The sequence below is a fragment of the Dipodomys ordii genome, unplaced genomic scaffold (assembly GCF_000151885.1).
Source record: "Dipodomys ordii isolate 6190 unplaced genomic scaffold, Dord_2.0 Scaffold5, whole genome shotgun sequence".
In the NCBI taxonomy this organism is placed as follows: Eukaryota; Metazoa; Chordata; class Mammalia; order Rodentia; family Heteromyidae; genus Dipodomys; species Dipodomys ordii.
The window spans coordinates 2,540,731-2,567,548 of NW_012267221.1; the positions used below are offsets into that span (position 1 = coordinate 2,540,731).

The 26,818-nt window shown below is 38.5% G+C and overlaps 1 protein-coding gene across 1 annotated transcript; it reads left to right on the forward strand.

Moving 5' to 3' along the window:
• Positions 1-2,628: 2,628 nt before the first annotated feature.
• On the forward strand, positions 2,629-26,428 carry Lypd6b (LY6/PLAUR domain containing 6B). Its single transcript, XM_013028168.1, has 5 exons — positions 2,629-2,669; positions 15,700-15,847; positions 19,029-19,127; positions 23,688-23,815; positions 25,289-26,428. The coding sequence occupies exons 2-5, from the start codon at positions 15,733-15,735 to the stop codon at positions 25,466-25,468; spliced, it is 522 nt and encodes a 173-aa protein (XP_012883622.1). The 5' UTR covers positions 2,629-2,669; positions 15,700-15,732; the 3' UTR covers positions 25,469-26,428.
• Positions 26,429-26,818: the final 390 nt, after the last annotated feature.

Sequence of the window (26,818 nt, forward strand, 5' to 3'; positions counted from 1 at the left end):
TCCTTCTTCCTTCTTTTCTTCCCTTTTCTTTCTCTCTCTTTCTGTCTTTCTCTTTCTCTCTTTCTTCCTCTCTCTCTTTCCCTTCCTGCTTCTCTCCTTCCCCCCCTCTCTTTCTTTCTTATTTTTAGTTACCATTCTGAGACTTGAATTCAGGGCCTGCAGCTATCCCTGAGCTTGTTTACTCATGGCTAGCATTCTACCACTTGAGCCACACCACCACATCTGGCTCTTTTTGTTGGTTAATTGAAGATAAGAGTCTCACGGACTCTTATATCCTACTCCTTTGAACCATGATGCTTAGGTTTCAACCTTCTGAGTGTAACTAGCCACCAGTGACTGTCTTTCTGTTCAGATTTTTCAAGCTACCAGACCACTGGGCTTTAACCAAATAGTATGTCAATAACCATAAACTATAAGGCTTATTTAATTATTTTGTTTAAATTGAATTTTTGTGGTATTGGGGTTTGAATTCATAACCTTGGGCTTTCTAGGCTGTTACTCTACCACTTGAGCCACAATGTGACCTTCAGTGAATTTTTGAGTAAGTTATATATTGTGTTTTCATTACTATCTACTTGTCTCAATTCAACTTCTTAGAATTTAACCTTATCATACTGGTTTCAGATGCTACTATTACCATATAATAAATGGCCACATGAATTTGAGTCCATTTCTGGTCTCTTTTCTGTTCCCTTTGACTATTTATATGCTAGTGCTGTACTGTTTTAATGATTACAGTGTTAGAGTATTTTAATATCTACTAGGACTACATCCCCTAAATTAAATATTAAGTTATCTACTCACTTCATGTTATATAAAAATGGCAGAAAACTGAGGTTTCAACACAAGTGAAGAGAGGCCTGGTGACTTGGAAACTGGCAATACAGAAATGAAAGTTGACAGTGTGAGCTTGAGAGTGATCCTTAAGGAAAGTATGCTATACACTATAATAGCATAGTCAGGAGAAGAAATGGTAGAAACCTAAAAGCTTGAAACCTGGGCAGGTGGAAAAAGGAAAAGGAGCCAAGGGAAAATGGATATGGTCTTTATGATTAAAGTTTGGTTATTCCAGCAAAATCAGAAAGGCCTACAGTAGAGAAGGGTGAAATGTTTCTGTCTACCCTTGCTATGGGAAGGTGATCAGAGATAGGAAGTGGGCTGTGGAGAGGAAGGGTCAGGGTCAAGTGTGTCAAGGAGGCTTTCCATCATTTTGCTCTGAGCAGTTGACAGGACTGGAGAGGCAGTGACCCTTAGCCCTAAGGCTGACAGTGCAAGCGGATGTGGCTTTGGGGACAAGAGAATAAGCCTTACCATGTGCTCACCAAGAAGATAATTGAAGTTGCTTCAATGTCCACTTGTTTCTAGGCAATAATACCAAATCAACTTAGCAATACATCTCACTGGAAAGGATCTAGGACAGTGACTTTTGATGCTAAATTATTATGGAAATACATAGTAGTGTTTAGCAGAGGGGAAAATGGCAATGCTTTTTTCCTTCCTTTTGAAATGATTAGATCTGCTAGGCTCTGTCTACACCTTCCCCAAATCTGTAGGACTAAAGATAGGCAAAATGTGGCTTATAGATCCGAATTCCAGAGTGTGAATGTAGAATTGCAAACTAAATGTAGAATTGCTGAATGATGACTTCATTCCCCTGAAAACAACCTTAATAACCTTTGGTACAACCTGTAACCACCCCATCCCCAATTTCCTCCTTATATCCTGGCATGACTGCACCCCTCTTACCTCACAGCCATGTGTGGAGGGTTAATTAGTTTCGGATGGGAGAGTTCTTTGAACATGAATCATATACTGTAGTAAATGTGCTAATTTGAGGCTTCACAGCCCTTGAGTTTGGATAATTACCTGCTGCCCAAGCCCAGGCACCAAAGGGTAAATGGAAATTGCTGTTTTGGAGTGAAGGGAATGGACTTTAGTATGTTGAGTCAGAGCAAAGTCACCCTTATTCAAATTCACTTACTGAGTGTCCTGTACAAAGTGTGGTGGGCAGCTGTGGTGAGTGGGAAAGAGGTGAAGGCCCCGAAACAGTGCCTGTGCTCACTGCTGTAGTGATTATCACGCATGGTTAAGAACAATTGCCTAGCATTGTGATTCCATGGATGCAAAGTCTTTGGACATAATTGGTTATGAAGCCAGCATGGACTACAGTGTGCTCTCTATCTGGCATACTACATATATTAAATAGGGTCTGTAGTCCTCTTACCTCCCATAGATGGGTTTGTTTTTTTTTTATCAAAATAGTCAAGTCTTTATTAGCCACTTTTAGTGAGAAGAGTCCTTGCACCCATTTTTAAAGAAAGAGAAAAAAAGATAAGAATTACTCTTTTAGTGTCTGTGGTTACATGTCATTTTCAAACAACAAGAAACAAAAAAAAAGGACATTCAATATGTGCTTTGTTTGAAGCACAAGTTAAAGGGGCTATTTTAGGCACTATCAAGGAACACTTTGCCAATAAGGAGTTTTATGGTCTGGAAATGGGTATAGAATATAGATGAGATTTCCATGTCCTTTTTCAGCTGAACTTTAAAAAATTTTTTTTTTCCTTTTGAGGTGTCCTTGAATGAGAGAAGCAGAGAATAGAGGAACAGGAGGAGGAAGAAAAGAGGAGGAGGAAGAAGAGGAGAAAGAGAAGAATAACCTAAGAACGGTGAGTATAAGTACATGAAAAAGGTAAAGTAAAAGGCTTTCTTGGGCAAATGAGAGAACACTGCCATAGAGAGAAGATTTTTAGGACTATGGAAGATGAGAGATCACCAGAAGAAATATGTAATTTAGTATTGTGTGATGCAGCTTTTCATTGCTATGACAAAATACCTGAGAAAAATCAGCTTAAAAGAGCTACGATTTATTTTAGCTAATGCTTTCAGAGGTTTCCCTTCATGGTCACTGGCTCTGTTGTATATGGGCTTTGGTGAGGCAGAACATCATGGTGAAGAGTATGTGGTGGAGTAATTCTGCTCAGCTTATGAAGGCCAGGAAACAGAGCAAGAGGAAGGGGCCAGGAACAAGCCATACAGCCAAGGGCATGCCTTCAAGAACCCACTTGCTTCAGTGACCTCCTAAGGTTCAATTCCAATAGCCCATCACATTTGAACCATTAGTGGACTAATCCACAGGGGAGATCAGAGCCCTCATGGTTCAATCATTTTCTCATAGTTTCACCCCTTGAACAATGCTGCACTGTGGACCAAACCTTCAGATAATTAATATTTTAGAGGAAGCTTTTAAATTTAAAAGAGAAGCTCATTGTTGAGTGAAAATCTAGTGCTTCTAGATTTGTGCTTTTTCTGGCTAATACTTTTAGCTGCTTGGTTCCCTTTTCTTTTTTCTTTTCAGTATTGGAGTGCAAACTGAGGGCCTTGTGTTTGCTAGGCAAGTGTTCTAACACTTGAGTCAAGTCTCTAACCTCTTGTTGATTTTTTGATATAAATGTTCTTAGGGAAAAAATAAGGCAAATCACACATTAACAGGGATGTTAGTACTCCCTGAATTGTTTATATTTAAATAAATGTATACCCCCTACACATCTATTATATAAAATACAGTAAGAAAGCATAACCCAGAATACAGTTATTGAGGTTCTGTGCCTCAGTGCTATCTCTGTTCATTGCAATGTATACTCATTTCCCTCAGCTGTTTCATTGAAATTCAATCTTTCTCATCTCTCCCTACTTATTTAATGATGTGTTTCAGTGATGACAGGAGCAGAAAAGATAAAATTTCAGTGGAGTTGTGATATTCGTATAAGATTATAAAATATTCAACCAGATTTATCTTCTGGCTTAGTGCTCAATCGTGTTTTCATTCTCTTACTGAAATCCTCCTTTTCCCCTGATTGATTGGATCACTGACTATAGTTGGTTTCCTACCACCTAAGAGATCAGAACAGCAGCTCTTACACTTTACTAGTGAAAAAACTACTGTTTATTCACTGCGGCTGTTCCTGTAATAGCTCTGTTATAGCAAGCCATGATACTCAGGCCCAGAGTGGCTATTTTCCTGATGTTTAGAGGTTGATTCAAGACTTAGTTTGGGTCCTCGCAGGAACCAAATGGCATGATCAAACTTGTATTATTTGAGAGAGTTAACAAGGGGCTGTTCTCTATGGCATAGATTGGATTTCACAAAACCAATAATAGATAGTAGCAGACTAAGATTAGCAGAAGATCTATTTCTACCATAATTCTTTGACCTTAGAAAACAAAGGGAGGAAATGTTTACTAGCATCTGGGAGTATTATAAAATGGCACCTGATAGGGAGGTAGCAAGAATAGATACCCAGTATCAATGTCATCCAAACCTTGAATCTATGATTTTACACTGTTGGCCAAATGGAAAGGGAAATGGAAAGTAGAAGCCAATGGAAAGGGAATTGTGTGAGTGGATTTTATAGCTTGCTTTCCAAGGATAGAACTGAAAAGGAGGGATTGGGGTGGGTCTGGAGAACAAAGGGAAGAGCCCAGCAAAATCATCTCCCTTTCACTAGTCTGGCTCATCTCAAGAGGATATTATGGCTATGGTGTGTTTAAGGCCCTGAAAGTCTGTATGGAGCCACATGCAAATGTACTAGGTCTTTGTTGGGGGGCCTTTGATGATAGAAAATGAGTTTTCATAGTCTCCACAAGACTAGCTTATCAGAATGATAAAAGATTGGTCACTTAAATAAACAATTGAGATGGAAATGGAAGTTTTGCTGGTAGTAAAGAAAGAAAACATTTTCAATTGGCAATCCCATTTATAATGATGGATGAGAACTTGCTCTGCCAAGCAGTGCTAAATAAGGGAGAACTGTCTGTTGTCCACAAACAGCCTCCAAGCTGTTCTCAGGCTAAATGCAAAGCCACGGATTAGAATAAGCACAAAAAGGTTCTGTGAATGAGAAATATTTGAATTGGTCTTCCAATGTAGGGTATATATTTCAGGCAGTGAAATAATGATATGCATGCCAGCACTGAGCTTGTTACTTCTTAAAGCAAATGCTACAAAAACTAATGAAGATTTCTCATGAGTATAGGCAAAAATATAGAGAGATTGATCAGAAAACCAGGCTGGAGGCATTACTCAAATGGTAGGGTGCCAGCTGTTAGCAAAAATGTTGAGCCCATACAAGGCCATGGAGTTCAAGCCTCAGGACAGGGAAAAACAAAACAAAACAAACAAACCCCCTCTCCCACATAATATATGGAAATGCTCTGAAGCCCAAACATTGTTTCTACAACATTCTAGAGTAGGATTTTTTTGTTATTTTTGTTGTTGTTAGTTTATCTTCAGAGAAGATTTATTTCCTGTCTCTTATGGTCAGATAAGCATAGAATTTGAGAACTGAAAATACGTATATTGAATTTCCATATTAACTCTTCAAGGGTATTGAAAGAGCTTCATTATATTGTCTGATATGATCATCCATAAATGGACAGTGTCTACATTTGGTGTTCTAATTGATTCATAATTTGACTTCATAATTTGACCCAAAAATAACTCTGCAATATATATTAGACAGATAGTATTATTATTTTGCATATATAACATACTATACATAATATCTATTATCTATTTTCTATAACTATGTATCTATATATAGAGAAAGAGAGAAGATATATACTGTACATATATATAATCTCTTTTACAGATAGGAAAAGCAAGTTTTGAAGAAATTGAGAAGGTCTAGGAAATGACAGAGTTTGTACCCAGGCCTTGGTATTTCCAAAGGTCAATTTTTTTTCTCCATTATACCAAGCAGCCTTTTTACTTGATTTACCCTTATAGGATTGTGAACCACATCATAAACCATTAAATGCCATTTTTCCAGTTGCAATTAAAACACTTCTTAATGCACATAATTTTTCAGTTTCCTCTGGGAATATGAAATTATGCACACATTTATCTTTATATATGTACAGTTTTTTCTGCTCCAAGTGGTAATAGTGACAATTTATACAGCAAGTGACACACTGTAACTTTATTATATATACAGGATGCAGAAAATTTTTCCTTAGGACTGCTTTTATAAGCTTGTCAGCTTCCAGAAAGTTCTTTGACTAATCTGTTCTGGGTTTTGTGACTATGCAAAAGTCAGCACAATATTTGTTTACCGTAGCATATAGTTTATTCTTGGTTTCAAATGCCCTTCTGTTCCAAAATGATGCCTACAAACCTTCCTTCACTTGTGTGATAAGTTTTTTGACAGAGACTCAAGAATATAATTGAGCAGGTGGCTGCTTTATAAACAATGGCAAGTGACATAAAACCTTAGGACAGGAAAAGAAGACAGGACAACAAATGCATCATAGTAATTCTGCTCTTACAAGTCTCTCAGTTGAAAAATGCCTATGTGTTTATGATTGGCAATCCAACTACAATACTGCCAATCCAGTCTCTTAAACAGACTTCCAAGTTTATTTTTACAATCCTGCTTAAGATAGCACTTAAGCAATTAATCCACTCAATAAAATACATATGTGTATGTGTATATGCATATATAAACAGATCCATACTCACATGTACATGCAAATGAATCAATCATCTGTGGTTTTTGCTTTTGTACATCCTGTCATATTAGAATATATTTGGCGAGATTAAAGTAAGAAACATGTATGGAGCACTTTATTTCTGTGCACATTTTTCTATGTCAGCTGAGGTAAAACAAAGGAAAAGAATGTGAGTCATCAACTTACACATGGAATGACCCAGAATGCTAAATTTTCCCAGCCAAGTTCTTAGTGCCATGTGTTAGAGAATGTATCCTCGGCACCATTCTCTCTATTCGACAATGTAGAGTAACTGATCCTTAGCCAGCTGTCCAACATTTCAGCCTTGAATTCTATTATGAGAGCTTTGATTGATTATTAAAGGAGTCCAGTAAAGCAAGCAAAGATTTGGAACATAAAAATAATGTCTCCTGTGCCCATCCTGTGTTGCTGCTTATTTAGCTCCACGTAGGTCTGCTCAATGATCTGCTCAGTGATAGCACAATCATCTGTGTGCCTGTAGCTAGCTTGTAGATCTTCTGTCCAATTAGGTCTTTCTCTCAAGTTTAAAGATACCCCTCTTCCACAGAGAATAAATAAATCTCTCAATTACTTACTTATAACAGAAAAATCTCTACTGAATTACTTTCAATATTATGCTCTTGGCTTTTTAAAAGACTTGGTCAAATGACAGATGTCTCTAGAGCTCTTCAAAGCAAATTTTAGGTCTGATTCTTTTGTTATTTTGTAGCCTCTGTATAATAACTCACAGGACTCATTAACTTGAGAATAAGCATTAGGAAGAGTTTACCTTTCTAAAATACTGAGAATTAATGCCTTTCGCATTGCCTGCCTGGATTTCTTGCAAGTACACAGCAAAGGACAGCACAGCAGAGAGCATATTCATAGAAGACCCCATGTTTGTGAGATCTTTACCGTCCTTTCATCCAAAATAGATTTTACTCAATATCTTAGGATCTTTAAATGTATACATGCCTTGGTATAAACTGGCTGAGCCATTTATAAAAGCAAATTGGGTCAAAGTTACAGCACTTACGTGGAAGAAATTTTCAAATTGAACCAACACATCATCATCATCATTATCATCATCATCATCATCATCATTATTATTACTTTGCTTGCTTATATCCAGTGCTTTACCACTTGAGCCATGCCTCCAGCCCAATATTTTGCTGGTTAATTAGAGATGGAGTCTGCCTAAGCTGGCTTCAAACCGCAGTCCTCCCGATCTCAGCCTTCTAAGTAAATGGGATTACAGACACGAGTCACTAGTACTCACCTATTTTTATTAAGTTCTAGTTGGGATTCTTTTTTCCAGCAGTGGTTCTAGGGCTTGAACTCAGAGCCTGAGTGCTGTCTCTGTGCATTTTTGCCCAAGACTAGCATTCTACCACTTGAGCCACAGCTCCACTTCTACTTCCAGCTTTTTGATGGTTAATTGCAGATAAGAATCTTATGGAATTTCCTGCTTGGGCCATCTTCAAACCATGATCTCAGATCTGAGTCTCCTGAGTAGTTAGGATTACAGGAGTGAGCCATTAGTTGTTGGCATAGTTAGGATCTTAAAATGTCCCTTAAAGGTTCATGTGTTAAACGCTTGTTCTCCAGGATGGGGAGGTGGGTCCCAGTGAGAGGTCTTCACCCAATTGGCGTAGAAGACCTCAGATACTTAGCCTTTCTCTCTTTTGCTTTCTGGCCACAAAATGAGCAGTTTTGTTCCATTGAGATTCCCTCACCTCAAGTCCCCCAAATATGAAAGCCAACTGATCCTGGCATGAAACTTTCACAACTATGAACCAAAATAAAGCTTTTCTCACTACAAGTTCCTTGTCTCAGGTATTTGTTATAGTAACAGAAAGCAAACTGATACCAGTTCCTCATGTTCCTCATGTGTCCAAATGGTTAGACAAACTATTACAAACCAATACTGATTCTTATTAAAGTGAATCTTGTTTCTAATTCTTCAACATTTTAAGATTTTACAACTTGTCTACTATCATACTTCTTTAGTGTCATGAAAACATTCTCAAAAAGCAAAACCATACTGTGAACAAAAATACATTTGAAAAGCCACTACTTTAGAAGCATCTGTTAGCTTCTCCTTAAAATTTGAATCATATTCAAAAAGATAGCTTTACCTGAATCTTCTCCACTCAAATTGCATCCTATTTTCCCTGTATTAAACTCAAAATTGGGTTTAAAATTGATTTGAACAATGAAATTATTTTAACATCAACACAGTTTAGATGTGATCTTTGATCAGATTGCATGCAATAGAAAAGACATGTCTTTGAGATGTATTATTTTTTGTTTGTGTTCTTGAAAGTAGTGTGATAAGAACCTAAAACGTTGTGGAAACATTATGTTACATTTATGACTCTTTATGACATAACTGGAATTCTTCATTAATCTTCTCCCATAACAATAATAAATGATTAGAAGCGGAAGGAATATGGCAGTCATTTATTTCAACTTCCAACTTGGTTGCAGTAGGGAGAATTTCTGAATCCTTTTAAGAAATTAATGCACAGGACTCAACAGTGCTAGATTTGTTTCAATTAAGTTTTTAATTAATACAGCTGAACAGTTATATCCCATAATATGATCTATACTCTCATCCTTAAGAGGAGAGTCTGAAGAGTCTAAAGAGTGGGAGAGAGAGAGACAAGAAGGGAACTAGGCAACTAAGTTTTCTTGAATCTATGTCTAAAGCTATGGCTCAAGTGGTAGAGGGTCTGCCTAGTAAGTATGGGGCCCTGAGTTCAAACCCTAGTCTCTCTCACCCACAAAGATTTCTTAAATTCCATCTAAGTAAAAGATACTTTACTTATACAGTTACCCTTAATCTATATAATGTATCTATAAAACTCTAAACTTGAAAATGTAGGTTTATCTGAATCAGAATCCCTTTATTTTTTCTCCCCTCAAAGAGGATTATAATAAATCTTGTCAGGCACATCTTATCAGTGGCTGACATTGACTTTATGCTGCTAGTAGTTTATGAGAGTACAGGAATTTGGTCTTCCTTTTTCACCATTGTATGCATAGTATGCAGCACAATACTTGGTATAAACTTTTAACTTAGGGTCTTGCTACTCTCACGATGTGGACAAGCGAAAGTCCTCCATGTACCACAAGCAGTCAGTAAGTCCATCCAAGAAGATAGAACTAATCTGAGACGTGGCTCCTAATGGCCAGAGGAGGTTAGAAACTAAATCCTCATTTCCCCTGTAAGAAAGGGAGACTGAACATAAATCCCATGGATAACCTGTTCCTAAATTAAAGCAGAATATCACCATTCACCTTCTTGCTTTTATAGCCAGAAACAATCTACAACTCTGCAGATAGTAGAGTTTTCTGGAAAATTAGAGTTTTCTGGAAAATGTCCCTTTATAGAGGAGTGTCTTAATCTGTTCCATGTTTTTTCTGAGTAAATTTCTCAACACTTGTTTTGAATTTTCACTTTGTCGTCTATGCTTTTTATAAGGGAATTCAGGCCTATCAAAGATTGTCATTAAAGTGTTTTATTGTGGGATAAGTGGTGCTCTCAGGAAGGTGTGAATGTGAGTGTTGATAGGTATATAGGATATAGTAAGGTGTTTCTTTGAAATTATCAGTTTCATTTGTCTCACTGGCAGTTGAAGTTGGTTTTGTGCTTACTGACTCATTTTTAGCAATTGTGTAAGAAATGTCAGTATTCACCACCTCACTTTGGTATCTTCAGTTTCTCTTTGAGACCACCATTTCCTTATTGGCTTTGGACATTCTGCCAATTCCTCACTGCCCATAACCTTTGTTTTATTGACTAAGAAAGTCACTCTGTAGAGGTCATAGCTAATGGTGTTGGTCCTATTCCAAAAAGCATTTGCTGAGTCTCTGGCATGAGCTAAGCATGGATATGGAGAATATAAAAAAGAAAATACTATTGGTCATTTTCCTACCTCCAAGAAGTTCAGTGATGCACTACTTCCTGAGACCTCCCCAGGGACTTTCCACATTGTCTGGGGAAGTGTAAAATGCCACATGTAGGATTTGAAATGTTCATGCTTCTGAACCAAATACCATTTATTGACTCCTTTACTCTGGGCAGTAATGGGACAAAATCTCAGGAGAGGCTTCCTTAATTTACAAATCTGGCTGTATGCCATCCTCCAGATTGCCCAGCCCTTCTGCATCTCTACAAATATCCCTCACAGATAGCTCCTCCTTCTCTGGGAATAGAAGCCCTCTGAATTCTGGAGCAGAAGTTATATCTTTCAAAGGAGAAACTTGTAAAGCACGTGAACCGCTTCTTCTCACAAAGACGACTACCTGGGGAACAGACAAAAATAAGAAGCCCTCTTTAGGGAAGGATGTTCCAAGCTACCACTGAGTCTGCGGAGTGTGCACATACATTCCAAAATGTATGTGTGGAGCTTCTTCTTAGTGTCACAATATATAAAAAATGCCTACCTCGGGAAGCTGAATCATTGAAGTCATGCTCTGAAACAGCAGGCTGTGGGTTTCTGATTCTTTTGAGATACTTCACTCCAGGAGAAACAGATCTGAATGCACAATTCTGAAAATTACTTAAAAAACTCAAGGTTACCCCTTGTCCAGGATGAAGAAGTAGCATTGATCTCTGTGTGTCAGCTTTGGAGAAAAAGCCTGAATGGGTTATTCTGAATGATAATTAAGATCTTCCCCCCCTTCTTTGGAACAAAATATAAGCCCTTCTGTAACCTTACTCTAACAACACAGATTGCAGCTAGAGCCTACTCAGCAAAACCTTGTCAGACAATTTTTAGTTCACTGTCTTCGTGAAATGACTCACAATGTAAAACAATACTCAGTAACTCACTTTAGTCATTTACTTTTTCATTATCCTAATGTCTTTTGGTCATGAAAACTGAAACAATCATGTTAACACAAACCTATATGCTCAAAGAGAGAGAGAGAGATAAGTAATTGGGAGACATGTATGGTGATAGATTATGAAGTTTGCTCTTTTTTATCTAGTGCTTCACTTTTTAAGTTAGTGCTTTTCTTCATTTGACAGGTAAAACCTTTGCAGTGTTGGAGAATTCTGATAGAATGAGGCTATGCTGTTTCAGTTTAAAATAGAAATGAAAATACATTTTCTCTATAGGAAAGTAACATTCCTTGCAAGCAGTTTACTGTGTTTTCTCACAAGTTCCCTCTTTTATTTGGTATAGGAAGTTTTCTGATCAGAGTATCTTGGGAGTATGTAGTGAAGATCAGCCTCAGTTTCCTCATTTACACAATGGCGATGATGTTTTAGCCTCTCCAATGCTGTTTTACACAATGGAGAAACCAAAAAAGGAATCTAATTCTTAGGCTTTTTATTTTTTGTAGGTGTTTATAAGTTGTCTACCATCCACTCATTTATTCAGAGAAGCCTTTGATGTATCTGAATTCCATCTTCCTCTATATTCATCATTGTTGGCATTTTATTCCAGGAGCTAGAAGTAAGGGTAGGAATTTTGGATCAGTTGCTCTACAGAGACAATATGTTCTTGGCATTTTTCAAAATTAGATCATCCAAAATTAAACAGTGTATCCATTTTTCTGAATCTGAAAAGCTCGTGTTAAGTGACAATGTGATGTGGCCTCATTGCTTCTTGACTGTCCACGCCCAGCCTCACCATGGGCTCTGCTCCCATCTGAAGGACTTGAACTCTGGGCCTGGGCGCTGTCCCTCAGCTCTTCAGTTCAAGGCAAGCCCTCTACCACTTGAGCCACACTACCACTTCCAGTTTTCTGGTTTGTTAGAGGTAAGAGTTTTATGGACTTTCCTGCCAGGGCTGGCTTTGAACCACGATCCTCTGAGTAGCTACTAGGATTATAGGTATGAGCCACTGACCCCCAGCCCCAGCTGAGTGCTTTGTGTACATTTCATCCTCTGGTCTATCCACTGTTCCTATGCTTGTTCCACACGGGGAGAAGCTGAGGCTGGAAATTTCAGCAGCTTGTCTAAGGCATTACAGCTTCTTAATGATAGAAAAGGGATTTGAATGTACTCAATGTGATCTTGAACTCCATAATCTTAGATATACTTTCCACATTGTAAGAACACCCATGGATTTTTATTGGAATACTATCATCCTCAGGTTTTGGAAAAAGGGATTAGTCTCTCCCTCTCAAAAATTATATTAGATGTTTATTATATTAGATGTTATATTATATTAAATGTTTATTCCTTGGTCATACATTTATAGTGACTAAAGAACAGACCAATGTAGACAGATAAAGAGTATAAGCAGGATCTGTATCAGTGTAACAACTTAGCTGCGCGGGGTAATAAAACTAGCTAAATGACTACTTCTTCAGAAAGAACATAATGGAATTGTAGCCAAGTGCTAATAGCTCATACCTATACTCCTAGCTACCCAGGAAGCTCAGATCTCAGGATCAAGTTCAAAACTAGCCTGAGCAGAAAAGACCATGAGACCTTTATGTCTAGTTAATGAGCAAGAAGCTAGACTAAATGTATGACTAAAGTGGTAGAGTGCCAGCCTTTATTGAAAAAGCCAAGCAAGAGCATAAGTCCCTAAATTCAAGCCCCAGTACCAGTGCATACGCACACACACACACACACACACACACACACACACACACACACACACACACAAATTTAGAAATCCCAAAGTTGTAACAGAACAGTTTTTGAAATGAACTATAAAACATATATTCACCAGGCTTTGTTGTTATCTGTTTTTTTTTAACATCAAGGGCATTCTTCTTAGTGACTCAGGTGCACTATGGCAAAAGCCCTCTATAGGAATTATATGTTGTGATTCCTTTTGTCTCATAGTTCCTCTTCTTGAATATGAATTGTTGGCCATTGTGAATCATATTCACAAGAGGGAAAGTAGAACCCACACATTATTCTCTGGCTTTAAACACAGTGTTCATATGAGGGATTATGTGAACGCATGAAGAGATACCTTTGAAATATCCGTATGCCACTGAGACCAGTTGATTCAGCAAGAAGAAAATAAGTCCATGCAACATTATTGAACTCTAATATCCCTCCATCTTCCCAGAACTCTTATTATGTGTGTTTTTATTTACACAATCCTATGTGATTCTATCTGAGCCTGTATTTGATGCTCACCATTACTCAAATGTGTGGGCAGTGTGGGTATTATTAAGCCATTTTACAGATGAGGAAATTGAGGTTAATAGAGTTTAAAGAGCTTGCCCAAGGTCAGGCAGTTAATAAAGAGCAGAGCCAGCAGATGAAGTTAAGTCTTTGGACTCTAGGTTGCATGTTTGCATTTGTTCCCTCATGTCCTTTTCCTTTGTCAAAGAGGAGTGCTATTATAGATTTTCTTACTGGCAGCTCTGATTCTGGAGGACAGAACTTCTGGACCTCAAATGGCATAGCTTTTACTTGGAACTATGAACATGTCTGCTGTTCCTTTGAGTTCCAGCCCTGCCTACTTGCCCTTGCCCCCAGTGTGGCAGAAGCAGATAGGCCTGGCTTTTCAATGATGACTCGTGTGTGTGTGTGTGTGTGTGTGTGTGTGTGTGCATGTGCGCACACACGTGCGTGCAAGCACGTGTGCTCTCATGTGCCCATACTAGGGCTTGAACTCAGGGCTTCTACACTGTTTCTTAGCTTATTTTCATTCAAGAATGGTGGCACTTTACCACTTGAACCACAGTTCAAGTATTTTGGTGGTTAATGGGAAGGCAAGAGTCTTTTTCTTTTTCTTTCTTTTTTTTTTTTGTCAGTCATGGGGTGTGAACTCTGGGCCTGGACTCTGTCCCTCAGCTCTTCATCTCAAGGCTAGAGCTCTGCCACTTGAGCCACAGCGCCACTTCTGGCTTTTTCTGCTTATGTGGTGCTGAGGAATCGAACCCAGGGCCTCACACAGGCAAGGCAAGCACTCTGCCACTGAGCCACCTTCCCAGCCTGGCAATTTTTTTAATTGTGAATAAGTGATTACATAATTTGACAAATTTCACAGTATTATGGGATAGTGATGCTTAGTTAAAGTCACAAAGACATTCTTACCTTCATGGGGCAAATTGTCTATCGCGGTCTATAAAGCTTATGAGTTCTATGAGCTTTGACAATACAGTTGTTTTCTCCATATTGGGTGATATGTACATTTCTTTCCTTTTGCTTAGTGTCATCTGTTCCCTCTTTCCCGCTCATTCCCTCCCTCCAATTACTGCCATTGAGTTGCTTAGTTCATTTTGATCAATGTCCAGTGCAGCTGATGGGTTCCACTGTTGTATGTTGTCCCCTGTTTGCCTCTAGTTCTGTGTCCTCCTCCTAGTTTCCCTCCGATGTGCACATATATACCATATGTGTGATCAGCAGCATGGGGCCATTTAGTAATGATTCGACCAGATGAGTGTAGGTCCTTTGTTTCTTGAGTCATGTTTACTTTGTCATATCACCTTACGTTTTAGTTTTAACATCCACTTATCAGGAAAACCATGTACCATTTGTCTCTTTGCTCTTGGCTTACCTCACTCAACATGATTTCTTCTAAGTTCCATCCATTTCCCTGCAAATGGAAGGCAAGAGTCTTACAGATTTTCTTTCCTGGGTTGGCTTTGAACTGTGTTCCTCTGAACTCAGCCTCTTGAGAAGTTAGGATTATAGATGTGAGCCACAGGAGCCCAGTTCACAGTGATTTATGTTTCTCTACATAAATCTGTGCTTTTGAATCTAGCAATGATTGTATTTCCCAGACTCATTGTCCTTTTAGTCACAATCCTTCTCACTGTCCCAATTTTTGTAGTTTCTTCCATGTTTTGAAAGAATTGTAGATTTGACGGACACATAGTCTAATGGCTTCAGGTGAACAAGCCTAGAACTGTGGTTGATTTAAGAGACCACAAGATTTAGCACAAAGTCAACCAGCTAGCCTCAGGCACCCATGAAATGGGGAGCAGTAAGTCAGTGCTGGCAACTTGTTCTTCCTAAATCTGGAAGGCCAGAGAACATCTTTCTGAAATTCAGCTGGCTAGTGCAGAGGCCTGACCAGTAGAAATAAATAACTTTATCTGACTAAAAAGAATGATGTTTATTTGCAGGGACCAGCTCCACACAACAGGTAAGATGGTTGAATAATTTAGAATCATGGAGCTTTGCAAACAGAAGCAAAATATACTCTCATTGATATAGAAAACTCTAATAAGCTGAACTAGTCTGTCTTTTCCTGATAGACATATGACATTGACCTAATTCCTGAAGTCAGAATGCTGCTCATCTGTCATGCTCTAGCTGTGGCTGTCATCCAGATATTTATCTTCTCAGAAAATCGAGCGTTTGCCAAAAACATCAATTTCTACAATGTGAGGCCTCCCCTCGACCGTAAGTAGTGCTTGCCATCCTCCTTCATGACTGTGGGTTCAGTGTCCATTTGAAGCCCCCCTTTGCTTTCTATCTGTCATACTTGGCCTTTTTTGTAAGGTTTGGTTTATACCTAAAATAAAACAAAAATGCTTCATCCCTCCTGTGGGTGAAGGCATGGCAACAGAGGGGTTTCTCCATTTCCTTAAAACAGTCTTAAAGGGTTTCATGCTTTAAAACCAAATTTTGAACACTGACCCCAATCGTAGCTTAATAGAGGAAATTCTTTGTTGATTTCTTCATTGGAGAAGGCTTTGGGGTATAAGCAGCTTCTCCATAAATAGACTCATTCTTTCAGGTGGCCATTAACAGTTTTGAAAACAAATTAGAATGTGAAATTTGGATAGCAATATGACTTGCATCTTCATTAATGCTATGAAGAGTGCCACTAGCAAGTGTTATACAAGGTATTTTCCAGTAATAGTTTAAAAATAGGCAAATATTCACATGTTCATCGAGGATATGTGTTAATATATTTTATACACATATGTGCATATTTGTGTCTGGGTACATGTGTGTCAACAGCCCTTCCTTCTCTCTTTTAGACAAGTAAAACTTCTTGCTTTGTTGGAGATAAATTTTAATAAAAATTATTGTATACTTGTGAAGGCTTATGATTCCCACAGCTAGAAGAGAATGAAAATCATCATGAAGGCCTTTAAAATTCACACAAGAAGCTATACTGAGATGTGTTGGTCAACAGGGTTCAATGTGGGAGACATTTTCTTTTCCTCTCTTTCCTAAAACTCTCCACAGACTGCTGAGACACAGATAGGGTGGGAACCTCTCTTTTTGCTACCCCTAAATAAAGTCTCTATACCTACTGTTTTTTGCTTTGTGTTTTATTATTTAGGACACTCATTGTTTTCTCTGCATCTCTTTCAATGCACATATATGCACATATGTATAAAAGAGGGTAAAAATAATTATTTATGATATCAAGCTTCAAAGGAGCTCTTAGTTATATACTACAATTTTCAGTGATTTTTTTATTTTACATATAAGACTTTAGACATGTAGTAAACTGAGATCACATAAACTGAGTTCTATATTAGTTTTCCCCTTTATACTATAAAATTTCCATATTCTTGGAAATTTTTACATTGGAAGGGGTGTTATTGATGAATATTCATAAACTGCTTTGTTAAATGACAACTCCTTTGTACAACTATTTAAAAATAATAATAGTAAATAATGTAAAAGTAATGCAGCAGCATATGTGAAAGGAAACAAATGCAAAATTTTGTCTCTGCTGAGCTTATAATTGTGAAAAAATTATAGAACTACATAAATGACAATAGTAAAATAGTTCAAGAGAAAAGAGACATTCAGATGTTGAAGGGATTTTATTAAATAGGTAATAAACAGTGGACTTAATTGCTTAAAAATTGGCTGGTTTGTAGTTTATTTATCCATCTGATATCAGAAAAAAACCCACAAGCAAGTTAAGTGTTAAACTCATTGTTTCTTCATTGAAAATCTTTTAAAACATATTTTTCCTTTCAATTAGCTAATGATCTTAAAATAGATACTCTGGAATGAAATTGCTAAATAAAAAAGGTTGTATCAATTTATATTCTATACATTCACTATTAACTATCAGGATTTTTCATACTAGTTAATAGGTGAAAATGCCATTGTTTTTACTGGCCTGCCTAATGTACTTTTATGTATAGTCCAAACTGACATGCACTATTTTTAATTTCATGTCCTCTGAACTTTAGGTTTGGATATATTTTCTCTGATTTATGCAACAGTACCTCGGCTCTGCCCATCTGAGATACACACTGTTTGCCACTTTCCACCTCAACTTCTGATTATGGTATTAGGATGGCTTAGAGTTCACCTTGACTTTTCTCTGTTTCATTGTCCCAAACTGGAGGAATTAAAATTTTTACAGAGAGCCATATATCCTAGTCTATATCACAATGTTTATTTTATTTTTTCTTGTCTATTAAAATAACAAGATACAAGTCAGCTGCCACTGGTGGCTCAAGCCTGTAGTCCTAGCTACTTGGGAGACTGAGAAGGAGAGACTCATAGTTGAAAGCCAGCCTGGGCAGAAAAGTTTGCAAAACTTCATCTTAATTTATATCTCAGTCTGGGTGCAGTGGCATGTGCTTGCCTTCCCAGACTGTATAGGAGACTGAGGTTGGAGGGTCTCAGACCTTGGCCAGTCTAGTCAGAAAAGTTCATAAGAATCCCTCTCCATCAAAGGGAAGCTGGACAGAGGGTGGCATCTTTGACCTAACAATAGGAAGCCTAAAGTCAGCAGATCAAAAAATATCCATCTCAAAAATAGGACTGGAGGCATGCTCAAGTGGCAGAGCACCACCTAACAAGCATAAAGCCCTGAGTTCAAACCTCAGTATTGCCAAATAATAACAAGAAGAAGATCCAAGGGGGAAAAGACATAAACACAAAACTATCCAGACTGCAGGAACTTAGAACTTCTCCTTTCCCTAGCACTTTGGCTTGAGTATAAGGACTTTATATTGAAGGTTACATACTTGGTCAAGGCCTAGTACTATGATAATAGACATATAGCCCATGAGATGGTTTGAAGATAAATATGGCCATAACGGGAGGCACTCTGGAGGGAAACAAGCAGGATTTGATGTGTAGAAAACCTACTAGATGTTTTTATGTAAGTCCTACTTATTCCTCACTGTACCTCTGCATTCGTGGTGATCTTCATTATTACTGTTATATCTCAAAGGTTAAAAGTCCGGCACTAACTAGCGGAGGAGGTGAAATTCAAACAGATTAATCTGGACTTATTTGTTTCAGAAATAATATGGATCAAATTACTGTTTTCAGTATAACTACCACCATTTCCCATTCCTTTAACCACTAATTATTCCAAATTCTAAGCAATAATAGAATGTCTATGGATTTTTAAAAACTATTTGTGTCATCATTTTCATTACTCTGTAATAGAAATTCATAGAAGTACTTAATGACAAATGAGTAAAGAAAATACCCAAAAGTCTGATGAGTAAAGCTAACTCTCTAAGAAGGAATATTCTAAAAATGATATGAGTTTTGTTTTCTCTAATAAAGGTTGCTAATTTGATGCTATGCCTGATATTGGAAATTGCCATCTCATTTAACCTATTTCACTTTGCATTTGTCTTTAAAGCCACACCATTTCCAAACAGCTTCAAGTGTTTTACCTGTGAAAATGCAGGGGATAATTACAATTGCAATCGATGGGCAGAAGACAAGTGGTGTCCACAAAGTAAGTGTTCTGAGTTTGGATGACTTTCATGATCTGACTACATTTACCTTTTGAGCAGAGATTCTTGTGTAATAGATTAGCATACCTACAGCCTGATGGTGTTCCTTATGGTATCTAGAAATGTTATTCTAAGGGCCTGTTCAGATGTCAGACTATCCTGAGAGGAACTTGGAAACTGGCTGTAGCATAGCCTCACTTTACTGTTTTGAGCACTCTGAGGAAGAATTTCTTAAATGGTATTTATCTAGCAGAACAGATAGACCACAGTGTTGATTATGGCATTCTAACAATTTCAGAAATGCTGCTGGATGATACACTGCAAGGGTAGTACTTACTGCCTTCAAGCAAAGGAAGTTTTCTCTATGCTTGAGGTACATTGATGCTTGGGAAACTCATTCTTTTTTATTTTAATGTTTATGTTTATCATTAAGATGATGTACAGAAGGGTTGCAGTTACAAAAGTCAGGTAATGAGTACATTTCTTTTTGAACAGTGTTTAACCAACGTTTGAGTCACCTTTAGTTCATTTAGTTTATCTGTATACCATCAGTGCTGGGATCTTATTAGGAACTCAGTAAACATTTGTTGACAGAATAAATGGATGCCTTTGATTCAATAGTTAGGAATATCTTCTCAATAGTTTGGAATATATATCAACTACTAAGACTATATATGTATGTATATAGTCTTATATATAAATATATATTTAAAAATATTTGTGGCATCATTTTTATTACTCTGTAATAGAGATTAATATAAGTACTAAGACCTAAATGACCAAGACAAGCCAGCTAGCTAAAGATCTGTAGGAAGAGGAAGTAGCAAATGTGAAGGTTTCAAGGGCTAAGAGTTGACTCAGCTTCTTCAATGAACAGTCAGAAGACTGGCCTGGCCACTGTGGTGTAGTGGGAGGTAGAAAAAGGATCTGAGGAGGGACAAATGGATCAAGGACATGTAGCTTTTCTTTATCTGATAGACTTAGGATTTCATTGTTAATATGATGGGAAGGCAGTAGTTTTAACCTGGGGAGTATGTGTTACTAGTTGTGTTCTAAAAGATTGCTTTGGAGAATGGATGGTTGTGGAAAAAAGCAAAAATGGACACCAACTAGAGACTACCTTTTTTTTTCTGTTAGATAATGGGGCCTTACACCAGATTGGTAGGAATCAAATTGTTGGGAACTTGAATGATTTATCTCCAAAACATAAATGTAAAGAAGATTGAATATGCTATTGGAAGATTTGTGATTGAAAATGTCTACCTAGAGCTATTAGAGATGGGGCTGTTCAGGTCTTAAGGCATAATTTTTTTTCTTTAAAGGATTTTAGATATAAAAGAAATGATAACAAACAAACATAATAGTAAAATGAATTCTTCTAGCCTTAGAGATTATTAATGTGGGCCCACTCTTACCTTAAATCTGTTTGAACTTTAGTCCAAATTATTTATAGCAGTGAAATAATCTTCCTTCTCCCAGATGAAAATTATTTGTAGAACCAGTAAATAATACACCCTGAAGACCTTAACGGGCTTGAGAATCTTCCACTGTAAATTAGCACATATGCCTGTGACCTATGTGCTGTGTAGTTCACTAAAAGCCATTGTAACAGGTACGTAGCATGCATGACTAATTCTGTGTTTTAGAATTTCATCTCTTGACACATGGTCAAACAAAAACAGGACTATTGCTGTCCATCCCCAAGACCATATCAAAGTTGAAAAGGGTGGAAGTGTTACTTCTGCATTGTCCACTCTGAGAAGTTATCCTTAAAGGAGTTATCAGGGAATGAGCCTGCATTCCAACATAGCATGTAGCTCATTGTTGACTATCTGCCAGTCAAGCTCCAAACACACCACCCATCTGGGATTACAACCAAGGGTGTCATTTCTTACTTTTCATTTTGTCATTGTTTAGAGGAGTGATAGTCAACCATTTTGTGGGGATGAACAGGCCTGAAGCTATTGTCCTTTGTCATCTCAGGTTTCCTTGCTTCCTTATGGCTTCATTTCTGTGGTCTGATGGTGTTGTTAAAAGAGGTTCTCTATGTAACTGGATATGACAAGAATGACATTTCTTCTTTTATTTGACTTGGCTTTTGTGCTGACTTGTTCAAGCTGTTTTCACATGTGTGATGTATATGAGGTGTTTTGCATGAACTCATGTGGCTACCAGTTTTTAAATTCTTCTGTGTTTGGAATATAAGTTGAAAACTTTTTTCCAAAAGATGCAGTGACTCCTTTTCCTTCTGAATTCAAAGGTTATAACTTTTTCTTTGTGATTATGTGTGCTTGTCCTGGGGCTTGAACTTGGGCCTAGATGTTGTCCTTGAACTTTATTACGCAAGGCTAGTGCTCTACCACCTGAGCTACAGCTCTACTTCAGGTGGTTCATTGGAGATGAGTCTCACCATCTTTCCTGCCTCGGTTGGCTTTGAGATGCATTCTTCAGATCTCAGCCTCCTGAGTAGCTAGGATTACATTTGTGAGCCACCAGCACTTAGCTAAGATCACAACTCTTGTAGAGTACTCTGCAGTACTGTCAAGTTTAATATTAAGTATCCTGGCAGGCAAGATAGTCTTGATTAAGAATACAAAACATTGTAAACTTCTGGGATTAGAATCCTACTTTTCATCCATGTGACCATAGGCAAGAAACTATTTCCAGATTTCTTTATCTCTATACGATATGACCTATCTTGAGGCTTATGGTGAAGACTAAATGAGTGAACTTGAGTAATAAGTGCCTGGCTAATGGTAAGTACCTAGTATATGCTTATTTTTGCTAATATCATTTAAAGGTAACTACATCCCTGTCAAAGTGCAAGCGTACTAACAGTGATTTACTGAAAAGAAAATGAGCTTAAAGAATCCAATGTGAGCTGGGCACTGTTGGTTCACACTTGTAATCCTAGCTACTCAGGAGGCTGAGATCTGAGAATCACAGTTCAAAGCAAGGCTGATCAAAGAAAGTCTGTGAGACTCTTATCTTGGATAAACCACTAAGAATCCAGAAGTGGCACTGTGGCTTAAGTGGTAGAACACTAACCTTGAGCTGAAGAGCTGAAGGACAGTGCCCAGGCCCAGATTTCAAGCCCTACGAGGAGGAGGAGAAGGGGAGGAGGAGGGGAGGAGGAAGAAGAGGAAGGAGAAGAATCATCTAATGTGACTGCTTGTGACAAAAGCTGTTCTGTAAGCTCAGTCTTCTTAACTTCACTCCCATATTTTTTCAACCTATCAATGACATTGTGTTGTGGTCTTTGATATATGAACTAAGAAGCAACTTTTTGACTTGAAGTAGTTACAGAAAAGACACAGATACAGCCGAGCACTGGTGGCTCAGGCCTATAATCCTAGCTACTCAGGAAGCTGAGATCTGAGGATCACGGTTCAAAGCCAACCCAGGCAGGAAAGTCCGTGAACTCTTATCTCCAATAAACCACCAGAAAACCGGAAGTGGCGCTGTGACTCAAGTAGTAGAGCGCTAGCCTTGAGCTGAAGAGCTGAATGACAGCACCCAGGCCCAGAGTCCAAGCCAGATGACCAACAACAACAAAAAGAAGACATAGACCCAAAGCAGAATATCCTAGGATGTTGGCTAGAATCATTTTCTTTGAACAACCCTAAGTAATAAAAAGTGGTTAAAATAATAAGAATAACCCTGAGTGGAAATGGGAAAATTATACAAAATTATACAGGGAAGATGGGAAACAGGAAGCAAGTGTTAATGAAAGAAGAGGAAAAACCTGAAAGTACATTGATAAGGAAAAGTCAAGTATATTGGAAGGATTAAAACAGGCATAACAACTAAGAAAGATGAATGAAAGAATGATGATCTTGATGGATGGTTGGGAGCACCTGTTTGCCATATGGCCTAGAAGAAACAAAGGTGAAATGAATTAGCAACAAGTATTTGACCCATTTCATTTTACACTCCCAGTTTTCATCTTATTTTAAAGCTCCAAATACATACTTCAGAGGGAGAGAGAAGAGAGCAGAAACATAATACTTACATATTCAATGAACAGATCCATGTTTTTGTTTGTGTTGGTCATGGGGCTTGAACTCTGGACCTGGGCTTGTCCCTCAGCTCTTCAGCTCAAGGCTAGCACTCTACCTCCTGAGCCACAGTGCCACTTTTGGTTTTCTAGTGGTTTAGTGGAGATAAGAGTCTCATAGACTTTCCTGCCCAGGCTGGCTTTTGAATGGCAATCTTCAGATCTCAGCCTCCTGAGTAGCTAGGATTGTAGGTGTGAGGTACCAAAACCCAGCTTCAGACCCATGGTATGTGATGAAAAGCTTTCACATTCTTTCCCCAGTTTTAGCTGACTCAGAAGAATGGGTGTCCATTTATATTCATTTTCAAAGCACACGTCTACTTCAGAAGCTGATGTGTTAGCAAAACTATTACCTAGTAACACTGTATTTCTCAGCTCTTGAATTTCTCCCTTAAGAAACTAAGGATCATCCTGATTTTTAGTTTTTTTAGTTATTTCTAAATTGATCATTGAGCAGTCTCTTTTCTCCTGTAGAAAATGAAGTATTTTTGTTTCTTTTATATAGACACCCAATATTGTTTGACAGTTCATCACTTCACCAACCAGGGAAGAAGTACCATCACCAAAAAGTGTGCATCTAAAAATGAATGCCATTTTGTTGGCTGCCGTCACAGTCAAGATTCTGAACATACGGTAAAGACAGCATGTTTGCATGAATATGTGCAATGTTACTGCCTAAGGTTTTATGCTAGTGGTCTTAAGTTATGCAGAGAAGAAGCAGGAAAGATAAATATGTTTTGAGAAAAGGGTCCATTACAGTGCTATCCTTCAACAATAGATGTTACTAAAAAGGAATAATTCCCAAAGAACTATCAATCCCGTAGAATAATTATTCCCAGAGATCTATCAGTTATTTGCATAGAATTCTATGGGAATTACCATTCTACAGGAATTTTCTGAGACTCGGCCTCAGATGTTCTGTGAAAGGTTTGAAACTATCTCTGGTGGCTCAAAACGAACCATGTATGAGAATGAGGAATATTAGAGAGCCTGGTGTGAAAAATCACCAAGAACACGAGAACACTGCCCAGGGGAAAAGGAGAAAAGTAGTGGCAGCTTTTCTCAAGAAAATCTTGTCTCACTTCTACCTCTGCTCTGAAGAAGAAGTGAGAGTCTGAAAGGATAGGTGAACTATAGATGCATTTTGGATAAATTGGCCTCTTTCATTTTCTCATGTTGTCAATCAAAGTGAGAGTTTAACTTTTTCTATGTACCTGGAACACCTGAAACTTTTGAGAAAATGTTACTTGAAAGTGTATTCACTTCATGAGGATTTAGAATTGAGGCAGCCTCTATGTACAGAAAATGGCTCTGACTTCAGTGACTATTAATTCTGGTTACACAAGGAACACTTGGGCAGCTTTCACAAGGTATGTCGGTGGGAATGGGAGAGGAACATCTCAGATGCACTGAAATGGATACTCAGGGTTGAGGATCTGGGTAGCAAGATTGTGTGTGTGTGTGTGTGTGTGTGTGTGTGTGCGTGCGTGTGTGCGTGTGTGTATGTGTGTGCGTGTGTGCGCATGCACGTGCTGGTCCTGGAGCTTGAACTAAGGGCCTGAGCACTGACCCTGAGCTGTTTTGCTGAAGGCTCCACAGCTCCTCCTCCTATTTCTATTCCTCCTCCTCCTCTTCCTCCGTTTCCTCCTTTTCTTCCTTCCTTCCTTCCTTCCTTTCTCCCTTTCTCTCTTTCTTCTTTTTTAGTGGTTAATTGGAGATAAGAGTCTCACAGACTTTCCTGCCTGGTATTGGCTTTGAACCATGATCCTCAGATCTCAGCCTCCTGAGTAGTTAGGATTACAGGTGTGAGCTACCATCACCCAGCAGCAAGAAAGAGTTCTTTGAAAGGTCTCTCCAGTGAATCAGATGAGCAACTATAGTTGAGAACTATTTGTGTCTATGCCTTTCTGTCGCCTCACCATCCTAGAAGCTTCTAATAATGAATGGTCTTATCCAGTCAAGGCATGGTACCAAGTACATGCTGGAAACATTCTCAGGGACACTTCAGGTGGAGCTGAAAAAGCCCTTCTCTTCTTGCTGTACTTTACCCCTTTCCTCTTCCTGTTAACCACTCTCTTTTTTCCCTCTCCTTTTTCTTTGTAACAGGAATGTAGGTCTTGCTGCGAAGGAATGATCTGCAATGTCGAGTTGCCCACCAACCACTCAAATGCAGTCTTTGCTGTAATGCATGCTCAGAGAACATCTGGCAGCAGTGCCCCCGTGCCCTCCCTACCAGTATTTGCCTGGGTCTTCATGCTTCTGCTGCTACGATACCACCATCCCTAGGAGGGATAGAGACTAGCCCTCGAAAGCACAAGGCAGAAACAGTGTGTGCAGTGAACTTTGGAATGAAGACCTATCTTGCACTTGGTGAACAGCACACATTGGACCCTGAAACAAGCCAGTGGTTTGCACTGAGGATGGGGACTGTAGGGACTGAGAGGACTGACTGCCTCCCAGGCTTTCAATCAAAGTAAAAGTTCTACAGGGAAGACCCTGCCAGAATCTCTGACACTTTACAGTAGCCTAATAAGTCCTAAAAGACTGAAAGGACCTCTTGACCTCATGGACTCCCTCAGAGGCTGCTGGATCAGACTCTCTGGTTTCTATGATTCACTCAGAGCATCTCTGTGAAATCTAACCCTCCCCCCCTCCAAGAGAAAAGTTTCCCTAATGTATCAGTTAGCTTTCTATTACTATAACAATTATCTGAGATAATCAACTTATAAAAAAGGAAAGGTTTACTTTGGCTGGCAGTTTTGGAGGATGGCATCCATACTAGTTAACCTAGTTATATTTGGGTGTGGTGATGAGAAAGAAGAGCCAGGATCCTAAAACCCTTTTCAAGAGTATTCCCTCATTGACCTAAAACCTCCCAGTAGTCCCTGCCACTGAACGGCTCTCCTACCTTCTAATAGCACCACAGATTGGAAACAAAGCCTTTAACACATGGGTTTTTCAGGGGACACTCAGACTCCAGGCTATAGCACTCCTGAGCATAGTCGACAGGAAAAGCAACTGTAAAAAGAAAACTTCCAGTTGAAATAATATGGAATTTATTTGCCACTTGTGAGGGGAATGGGTGGGGGAATAAAGCTGTGGATTATGCAAGTAAATGCATGCTGTGTATTTGTTGACTGACACAAAGGTCTCTGATGAAACGTTTACCAGAGTCACTGAACTTGTGTTTCCACATACTGTGGGTGATACATGCTAGATTTAAAAATAAACTTTCCTTCTAACGTGGCTTAGTTTGTTTTTGTCTTTTTCTGGAAGAATCCTTTAGGGGAACTGAATGTAAACTGGTACACTGACAAGACCAGGAGACTACTCTGATTCAGGGAGGTGATATTTTATTGTGTGATGCTCCTTCAGTGGCACCAGCTTAAAGATTCCTAGTCAGATGAAGTGACGGGAGACATTTCCCCTGTCAGGCCACCTCCTCTCTGAAGGTCAGGCTCAGCAAAACAAAAAACCCAACTAAACCTGGAGTGAAATGCTTAGTCTGGCTGTTTTTTCTGTCTCTTTTCTAATAGAGTCTCACAATTTCTTTTTGCATTGTTATTAGTTAGGTGATGTACAAAGGATGTACCATTTCATAAGTGAGGTAATGAGTACATTTCTTTTTGGGCAATG

What these genes read in the sequence shown, in the direction of transcription:
- Lypd6b (XM_013028168.1), top strand. Translation starts at nt 15,733, where the DNA reads ATGCTGCTCATCTGTCATGCTCTAGCTGTGGCTGTCATCCAGATATTT. An exon ending in AGACAAGTGGTGTCCACAAA is followed by an intron (nt 19,128 to 23,687) that starts GTAAGTGTTCTG and finishes TCTTTTATATAG; the next exon opens with ACACCCAATATTGTTTGACA. An exon ending in GTCAAGATTCTGAACATACG is followed by an intron (nt 23,816 to 25,288) that starts GTAAAGACAGCA and finishes TCTTTGTAACAG; the next exon opens with GAATGTAGGTCTTGCTGCGA.